The following is a 10,383-nucleotide window of genomic DNA, read 5'->3' on the forward strand; positions in this document are numbered from 1 at the left end:
CTGCCTCTCATAGTAAATGCCAATCATTATGCAGTTCAAGAAACAAATACTTTATCCTATCTTGGTCTAAGTCTTATCCAGTGTTTTTGCTCTTAACTTGATTATCCTCAGATGAAACAGTGAAGTGGACGGAACAGTAAGAACTGTTTTCTTCTTTACTGAGTCCTAAAGTAAATTACACAAGAAAAAAATCACAGCTACTTCCTGAAATTAGGCTGTGCTTACAAACTGAACCAAATGAATAACAAACCAAAGTTGTGCCCTTTCCCTTTTTCTCTATGAATTCCTCAGCCTACACCTGACATCTCTGGACTCCTGAGAATAATTTTCATCCTTCTTGTGAGAGTAATTAAGCGCTTGCAACAGTGAACCTGGAAAACGGATCTGCCATTTTTTAAGCTCGTCAGCTGCTGCTTGGATGGTGTCACTGGGCAGCTCTAGGATTGCTGCAGTCTGTTCTTACATTTAACAGTTGATGAAGTATTTTAGATTTATTTTAAGAGTAACACTAAAAGTAAAATATTGAGGACAATTAGCCTCCTGAGCTGTTTCCAACCACATCTGGTGGTAGACAGAAGATCTGTTAAGTTACAGATCTCAACATCTAAGTTCCTGGAAGTCTCATAGGAGTCAGTGCCCAGCACAGGGATGGGCTGTGGGAAAGGCCAAGCCTCCTCAGACATCACCATCAGCCAGTAAGCAGGCACAGACGCACTGTGATCCAGGCTTCACCAGTTCACACAGAGCATTGCCATGTTACCCTTCAGCACACCTTTTGGATGTGGCTGATGGAAAAGTGATGTTCTGCCTGCCTCAGAGTTAAGTTTTAATGCTTGTGATGAAACATACAGTTACTTATATTGTACATAAACAAGATGCTTTCATTCCCTGTGTGGTCTCTGAGAGAAGAGTGGTGGTCTCTCCCATGCATTTCCTGGCTTGGTGGGGCTTTGACTTTGACCTGCTTTCTGGAGGATGCACCTAGCTGTCACCTAACAACCTGGAGCTGGGCTTTGAAATTAGGATAGTTGTGGTAGGATATTCTGATCTTTTTTTGCATCAGTCTTTGGACTTTGGATTATAAAGAGAGGCAAATAGATGGGAGTAAAAAGCTGTCCTGTTATTGCACAGGAGGGGCCCTCAAAATGTAGGACTGAGTAAGCTCTAAATGGCTTGAAAGAAACATTTATTGTCCCCTAGAGTCTTCAGATTTTTTGTGGAATGAAATTGCTGTGAAAAAGCATGTATGTGATTCATGACTTTTGTGTCTTTGCACCACTCACGGGAAATGTGTATCAGGTAGCGTGCATTGCATACAAACAGGCAAGGGGAAGGAGTAAATTACTTTTCATGCTCGGTACATATACAGCAGAGGGTAATGGATTTAAACTGCAGGCAGGGATATTTAGGTTAAATATGGGTTTTTAATGGTAGGATGGCGAAGAACTGGAGCAGGCTGCATAGACCGTGGAGTCTGTGTTACCGAGGTTTTAAAGAACAGGTGGGGTAAACCCGTGCCAGGAAGGACTTGGGGGTGGTTGATCCTAGCACCAAAGGTCAGATGACATTTTCAAGCTCCCACCCAGAACTGCCTTTGATGATACTGCACTCCATGTCATTTTTCTGGTCGCTGGAAGGATTCACTAAGTAGAGTGGCCTGGCTGATACCTGCAATCTGGGCACCACCTATTCTGGAACTTAGGGACTCCTCTGGCACTCAGAAATCCCTGAGAAATATGAGCTCAAAAAACCCCACACCACAATTCCACTTTCAATTGAACATGAGGTGTATTGGAAATAAAACAGAGTGTGATGTTAACACTGTGCTCCGGTTATCTCTACCACATGATGGCCTCTAGGAGAAACCATAAATCAGAGCAACACTAACTGTTTTATTTCTTATCATTCTGGGACTGGTGGTGTACTTCACTTTAGTTTTGCATTTTACTGGGAATCGTTTGCTTTCATCAATCTGGGTGTGAGAGACATATCAGGGAGTAAAGGTCAATTCCTCCTGACTCTCACCCAAACTAGTTGCCTTTTTAAGAAGGTCTCCATGGTCTTCCAGGGAGAAAGAGTTGCTGTTTTTCCCCAGTATCCTTTGTCTAAACTGTTGATTCTTGCTGGTGGACAGATACCCTAAATTAATATATTTGTAAGTCTGAAGTTATCTATATCTCAAATTAGTTGATTTAGAACTAGGCTGAGTGGGTTATTTATTAACCAGCATGTCATTTTGTTCCACTTAAAGAAGGTAATCTTATATTAATGAAAACACTCTCTGTAGTTCAGGTCAGACTAAGATTATTTTGCTGAAAAATTTCTCTACCTAGTGTAAAAACAGTTTATCTTTTGGGTTTTGTATTCATTAAATTATTTCTGACAGTAATATCCTAACAGCCCAGGATCCTGCATTTTTCCATTTCAAAGGTGCACAGTTAAAAAGGAAGTTTTAGGGCTATTTCAAAGGTAAAATATGTAAATCACTAAATTGGAAAAACACATGATTGCAAATTAGTACAAATTATCTCGGAGGACTAGAAAATTTGCACACTATTAATATGCCAGTAATCCACCCATTAATGTGTAGTACATTATTATTTTGACAACTTTGACAAAAGAATGCCCTCTGATTGCTGTCTGCACAGCTATTATTGGCTCATAGACAATGCTGAGCAAGACAGTCAGCTATTCTCAGAACAGTGTTTCTGGATGCAAAAGAAGAAACCTTTTATGGATTTAAAAAATATTATTATGCCATGTAATTGCAGAACAGTTGAAAAAGAAAGACACTGTGAAGAGCTCTTTGTTTCACAGAATAGCTGAGGTTGGAAGGGGCCTCAGCAGATCATCTAGTCCAACCTCCTGCCCTCGGGTTTCCTAAAGCCATGCTGAGAACGGTTTGAATACCTCTGAGGATGGAGACTTCACAGCCTCTCTGGGCAACCTGTTCCACTGTTCAACCACCCCCACAGTGAAAGAACAAACAACTACAAAAAACTGGTAGAAAATTCCTGCATAATTCCACATTCATCTGTTCTTACATTCATGTATTGTGCTAAAGATTAAAGCATCTTGTTTTTTAGAAGAGTTATATTTAATGGTTTGAGCTGCCTGCAGCAGACTAGTATACTAAGGATATTCAGAGAAGACATGGGGAGAAGAAAACCCCAAAACAAACATGAAAGGTCTCTGCAAAGCTGCCCAGGAGTACCAAGTGAATGGTGAAAATGACTCCTGTCCATTGATACTAGCTAAGCCAGTAGCTTGTTGCATGTCTTTCAGGGCTAAGCCTGTTAAAGGGCGCCCTATTCACAGTACATTGTGCTCCTCCGCGGCTCCCAGCAGGACCCATAGTGCTGAATTAGGCACCAGCAGCTGCTCCCTCACCCTGTGTGGACAGAGCTGGTATCTAAACACTCCATCCAAAAAATGCCAACACACTGCATGGGGAGCAGCCTCATGGGGACAGAGGATGCTCCCAATCGCAGGAAATAGCATTTATGCTGCATCTGTCAAAGGAAGTTATGGGACTGATTTGGCACTGTATGTGCATCACCCTTCATTTGGGACCCACAGCTCCAGATACCACCCAGCCCGCACCCGCAGACCTACATGTCTGAATGCTTCTGTTAGCATATCTGTTGGAGATACAGGCTCAGAGCCTTCCTCCACTCTGAATTCGCATGGGTTGATCTCCCAGGCTGGTGGCCTAGCTGCTGGAGGCAGACTGTCAGCCTCAGCTTTCAGAAGTGCCCTCCCTGGCTTAGACCCGGCTAACCAGATGGAGGGGAAAGAGGATGATTTTCCCATCTAGCTGCAAGGGACCTGCCTGTGGGTTTTTTTCTGGGCCTCACTGAATACCCGTTAAAAAGGAAAATTGACATATTTCTCATTGAATCTCAGACCCCTGTGTGGCAAGTGCCCTAAGCACAGTAAAGCATCACCACCCCCTCTATACAAGGAATATTAAACTACTACACAACAAGGAATGCTTTCAACACAAGGGGAGGAAGAGACACCTAATATCCTTCTCACAGACACATTGCAGTAAGTAGTTAGTTATTCTTCTGATGTGCATGGTTTCAAGTCACCTCAGGGGAAGGTTTTAAACCCGGACTTCCCACAATTTGGCAACAGCAGTAAGTCCTGGGCTGTCAAAGGAGAAAGCACTCTTCTGTCCTGTGTCAGAACAGGGAGGTGTAACTACAGGAGCGCATCCAGGTCTGTGATTCACAAATGAAAGGAGAAGCCTATCTCTAATGTCATTTGGTGTTCCTGCTGATGGCCACCTCTCCAGAATGGTGGCTTTTTGAATCCTATCCCTGTATACTCCATTCTGCTCATACATACGCAGACACCCCATCCCCAGCTCAGACACATGGGCTCTAGAGGACGCCAGCGCATCTAAATGCAGCACGCAGTGATGCTGGTCATTGGGGTGACCATGGCCTGTAGTGGATTGTGCTGTTTCTAGCTATGATAATAATTATTTAATAGCTATTAAAGTTTATTTTGGATTCCAGTCCTGTACTATTTACTTTCAACTTACAGGTTTGTTTAGTCAGAAAACTGTAGGAGTTTTACCCAATGAGCAGATTTGTACTCTGATGAATGCAAATGGTTCAAAGACGAAATGTCCATACCATAGTTACAAGTACTATAGTTAAGCTAACAGTTATCCCACTTCAGATGACCAGAAGAAAGGGAGGACTCTGACTACCCAAATGACTAGTACAGTCTTTTTCACAGCATGGATGACCTGACCCTGATAAGACCTGGGTATTGAGTAACCCTGAAATACTGCCTCCTGTGCTTCAGGTGTACTTTGCGGCTTCTGAAAGCAGCAATCAATGAAACAAGCTTTTTCTTGGAGGAATTCTCTTGCAAACAAGAAAAACTACTTTCAGCTTCTACCTGACCCCTCATGCAGGGTTGGGCGCTGACAGGCCTTAATCCTCCTGATAGGTCTGCTGACAAGATGCGCCCCAATGTTTTGCTGGACACTGCAGGTCTCAAAAGGATTGATACAGTCTGTAAAAATATGCAGGAGTAGCCCTTTCTTAGCTAGTAAAAACACTTCAGGGACAAGACAAGCCCTTGTTATAAAGGACACATGTCAAGAAAACAAAATTAACCAGCAGAGAAGACAAAGAGAGATAAAGTTCTCCAGCTTGTCCTAGAAATAATTCTGCATACCTCTAAAACCAATTACATATGATTTTACCTCATTATCTTAATCTATAACTATTCAGCAAAATACCCACTCTTTTCCCTACCTAAAAGTAGACTCTATTATCAAAGAAGTTGTCAATAAGAGTAGATGCTCATAATTTGGTGGTCCTAAATACCCTCCTATTTCTCTCCCAGAATTCTGTCTCCCTTTGAAACATCGCTCCTGAATAAAGCAGAGCATCAAACATGTCTCAAATTTTACATCTGCTGTGTAAGAATAACTATTTTGGCAAAGATGAAGAATGTTAGCTGCCAAGTGATTCAATCCACAGCCATACAGTTTGCATCCCCTGCCCATCTGAAACACAAGAATTAGATAAAATGTGACTATTAAACTATGTTTCAGCCTGTTAAACTAAGCACAACACCTGTTCAAAAGAACAGAAGGAATGTGTTCTTGGTATAAGTTGCTGTTTGGTTTGTTCCTAACACCCTATGACACAATCACAAACTTCAAGGTATACAAATGCTACCATGACTAAGTATGAAAAACAGCCTCCACAAAAATAAACATTCCTGACATGCAAATGTACTTGGGAGAGATTATATTGATTGAAGAGGGTGAAGTATATTTACTAATATCAGGACTTTTCCTACTCTTATAAAAGATAAAGACAGTATCTGACTTCAGAGGGACTGACTCAGAGCACTCATCACCTGAAGACACCAGAGTACTTGGCAAACAGTGCAGTCTTTTAACTGGCTTGATGTCCATTGTAAATAACACCGTTTATGATTTTTGACCTTTCTGGAGTTGTTTTTGAATGGATCCTTATTTTATCAAACTAATCATGATTCATAGCAGTTGCTGAATAATTTAGGTGAGCTATGCATGGTCACGAGCGACTTCTGCCTTACACGCAGTTCATGGAATACTGTTTGACATCTCCAAACTCGAAGGATTTCTGTAGAGTTGAGATCAGCTAGATGAAGGAAAAAGGATGCCACACTTCAGTTGGGCTGTTCCCCAGACAGCACGCTTGTGGCCTTTTCAGTGTCTGCTTGGTCTCCTACACCGAACTCAAGTGGTTAGGACTTGGTAAGCAGAAAGGCAATGCTGGTGTAACTGGGGTCTCCTTAGGTCTCAGCATACAGGTTCAAGGAGGCTTGATAGTTGCTCTCTTCCTGGCACACGACTTCCCATTTCACACTATGCTTTTCTCTCTGCTCCATGCCTTGGGGAACAGAATAAAGCAAGCCCTTATAGGTAAGGCAAGTCTCAGTAGGATCTGGAAGGGATTCTGCTTGCCAGAGAGCAGCAAGAACAGAGCTGCTCCCTCAGGGAAGGTGCAGGGGTCCAAGGGGGTCCCACAGCCAGTAGGACAGGAGCCTCACCATCCACAGCCCATCCCATAGAACTTGAGCAAGGCAAACAGGACAGACACAGACATGTCCAATCAAGGTCCAGACCATAAGGCAATCTCACTGCAGGGTGGAAGACAGCCCACCAGATCAAGGTTAAGATCAAGTACCACAATCACCAGGCAAGCCCACACTGACAAGGGACAGCCAAGATCAAGCCAGGCAGTCAGCCCAGGGTACGGGTTAAGGTCTCAACCAGGCAGCTCTATCACCAAATGGGACATGGCTGTCACTCAGCTAGAGGCCAGCAGTCCTTCAACACAGCTCCTATCCTCACAGGCCTGAGCTTAAATCGAGCTGCTGGACCCATGGTTGTGGTGTGAGGCCTTGGGTGAGGCTGGTCAGGACCATTAAGGCTTATTAGTGCCCTGGCACTGTTGTCATGCGCTTGCCCAGTCGCTTGGGGTCTGTAGGTCTATTATTCATGTAAACCCAACCAAATGTGGAGCTGTTATGTTTAGAAATCATAATTATGTCATGGAATTGAAATGGGTCCTACCCATATGTAACCTGGACATGAACATGGACATGTGGCATCTCTGTGGAGAACATTCTCGTCCTCTTCTGAGGAAGTGATGGCGATGACCTCTGAGTAATGGGACTTTGGCCAAATTTTTTCATTAGGAAAATACTGTGATCTGTTTGCAACCTCCCACTATCTCTCTGTGCAGTGTAATGTTTATTTTGTTAACTGGCAAAAAGTACGTTGAGAGCACATGAGAATGTCTGTGTTAACTCTGGACTAAGTAAGTTCTTGGATTTTTGTGTTGAGACTCATAAAAAGTTTATTCACTTTTGCTTTTTAACACTTTTATAAATCAAGATGCAAACATGTCAGAGGGAAAGGCTTTTTAAGAAATGCAAATGGACATTAGAAATAAACAACTCACTGAGTTAATTTAAATGTCATGAAGGGAATTTAAAAGGCCTTTGAACTCCAGCTACCACTTTTCAAAAACATTTTTCTTGTAATTCAGTTTCTCTTTGAAAGCATGTTCAAGAATAAATATACCTAATTCAAGCGTTCTGTTAAAAGACTTTTTTTTAAATCCCAATTTATTTAATATTTCAACTTTTTTCTATTTGGCATGTTGAATTAGACAGCAACTTGCTCTCAAAGCAGCCATTGCCCACATTCAGAAGCATCAGATTCAAAATCTTACCTAAGGCGGAAGGGAACATAGGAATTAATAAGGACTGGGGAATCAGTCTGATCAAATCCTTGTCAGTCAAACAAATGCATGGGTCTAAGGCCATAGTCTGCCTATAGTGATCAAAGTCACGTATAGAAACATTGTACCAGAAAGAATCTGAACTTTCTGCAGGCTTCAATGTCACCAGAAGAAAAGCTTTTGATGTGATCTTGTCTCTTCTGGGAATGTAAGTGACAAACTGGTCTTGAACCTTACAAACTTCAAGTCGATTTTCTAAGTCCTGGGAAATCATATAAATCCTCTGAGCCTTTGTTCTCTATCAGTTAAAAAGAAAAGTATTTCTTTCCTATGTGAAGTAAAGCTTGCAGTTAATTTTAATTCCCCAGCCTTAGGGCCGTACACATTTCTAGACGGGTAAGTTTTCTAACTTCCTATCACTAACACAGTCCTTGTAGACTCATTAACTACTAGTAACATTGCTTATATTACATATGTGAAAGGATCATTTGCTGATGTAGTTTATGAAGTTCTGGAGACATGTTCCCCCAGAGCATGCAACCTCATACAAAGGCTTCCACATGACAGCAATTTCACCTCAGCTGAGCTCATGAAGTGGTTAAAGAGCATCTCCTGGGCTGTCCCTGCAGGCTGTCCCTGCTGCCAGAGATGACAGCCACACTGGTGGAGCCACATCATTTAGAAACATAAGCACAGAACAAAGTATACGGGACAGCCAGCCAGTGGGAGAACAGAAGCTGGCAGCACTGTTGCTTAAGGAACTCCGGACAGTAAGTGGCCCTGAGCCTTGTGTCTTTTAGGTCTCTCTGCAGATAAATCCTGTCACAGAGCACAGGAATAATGTGTTTTCCTCTGTGAGGTCCCTGACTCAGTCCTGTGCACCATGTTCTCAGAGACTCGGCAACAAACTATGATTTCAGGCAAGACTGTAAAAGCTATCACCATGCTGAAAGGAACAATCCACCTGGGATGAATAACAGGAAGGCTGAGAAATGACTAGGGACATGACCTGTGAAGAAGTCAGTATATGGGTTTCAGAAGGTATGACTACCAAGGGTTAAATTCAGGATCCATTGCACCTGTGACAAAACCCCCTTTGCCTTCAAGAGGGCCAAGAAGTCCCCAGGCTGGTGAGCTAAATGGACAGATAATGAGACAGAATGACATGAAATTCTGAAAGGAGTGTACTTGGTTCATTATCAGAAACAGTTTCCTGATAGTGGCAAAGCAGGCTGAGTATTTCCTTTCAGCAAAAGCAGTGAAAGTAATTTAGGATTTCTGATGAGTGTATTCCTGTAACTCAAATGAAATGGCCTCCTGGAAATGGATGTGAATTGGCTAAGGAGGTGGGATGGAGAAGCAAATTCTTGTTTTACCTTGAATGTCTGTAGGGCAGATGTGGAATGGGGAATGGCTTCTTCCCCTGCCTTGCCTTTCACCAACCCTGCTAACATCCTCAACTGGCTGTCAGTCCCTCTCCACTCTGGTGCTGTTAGTCTGAAGAAAACCCAAATGTTGTGGTTCCAAGAGAGTGTGATCACATTCTCTTCCCTACTGTGCAGCAGGGTGCACCACTTCTGCACCAAAGTTTTAATAAGATACGGTTTCTTGCACCTGTCTCTCTTGCTCTGTTGAGCTGCACAGGAGCACGGTGCTCACCATAAATAATGTTGGTTCACCCCTTAGGCAGCTTTAAGGCTTTTGACAAAATCTAGGGGATACAGGACTGTTGTTTTTAGTTATGGAAAATGGTTCAGTCTTACAGGTTCACTAAAGGGGATTTACTGTAACACCCAAATAGATTTTAGTATTATGATGCGTTTGATTTCTTTGGGATATCTCCTTTTGTTAACTACCAATAAAAACAGTCTGAGGTAGCATCAGTAAAAAATGCAGACCTCTTCAGTGTCTACACATCATGAAACAACATGTTTTCCCTCACCCTTTTACCAACAGATTGGCTCCATGAAGTATGAATCATTTTTATGAGTTAGATGGATGTGTTTAATATGTTGTTTGAAAGCAGACACTTAACAGGAAGGCGGATCATCACCTCCTTGTCACTGTGGTTGCAACACACCGAGGAACAGAGGGCAGAGGATGAGGCTCAGGAATAAAGGAAAACTACACGAATAATGATGTCTTGGTGATAAATAGTCTATGGCTGTTATACATGACATTAACACTTCCTTTCTGCTTCTTTCCAGATACACCGTTTCCCCTCTCCTTCAGGACATTTGGATAACCCTGGATTTTGTCTTACCTTGAAAATCCACTGTGTTGCTTTAATATCCTCTTCGTCTTCATTGTGGAGGGTCTCCTTTGCTTGACAGCTGTCTGCATTGTAGCTGCGAGTCCTGAAGTAGAGCAAAACTTGTCTCCACATTGAGAAATAAAAAGGTTGCTCCTGAATCCAATTTTACAATGACCTTTCTTGGAAAACCACCACTTTTATTTAACAATGAAACAAAACCAAATCCCAGACATTGGGCTGAATGACAATAACATAGAGATGGCTTGTCCTTACACCGATGGGCAAATGTCAGGGCCTCTTGCAGCTTGCCAGTCCTTCCTGCAGCCTCCACAGTTCTGGAGACAAACAGGATTACCTGCC

The 10,383-nt window shown here is 42.5% G+C and overlaps 1 protein-coding gene across 1 annotated transcript in view; it reads right to left on the reverse strand.

Annotated features, from left to right (window-relative positions):
• The window catches only part of RGS20 (regulator of G protein signaling 20), a 41,870-nt gene extending 31,715 nt beyond the window's left edge, over nucleotides 1–10,155 (reverse strand). The window contains exons 1-2 of the mRNA XM_064442722.1: nucleotides 10,033–10,155; nucleotides 7,706–7,708 (exon numbers count right to left, since the gene is read on the reverse strand). Of these exons, the coding sequence (XP_064298792.1) occupies nucleotides 7,706–7,708; nucleotides 10,033–10,155 (126 nt within the window). The remainder of the gene's footprint in view (nucleotides 1–7,705; nucleotides 7,709–10,032) is intronic.
• Nucleotides 10,156–10,383: the final 228 nt, after the last annotated feature.

This window comes from Phalacrocorax carbo, chromosome 2 (assembly GCF_963921805.1).
Source record: "Phalacrocorax carbo chromosome 2, bPhaCar2.1, whole genome shotgun sequence".
NCBI lineage: Eukaryota > Metazoa > Chordata > Aves > Suliformes > Phalacrocoracidae > Phalacrocorax > Phalacrocorax carbo.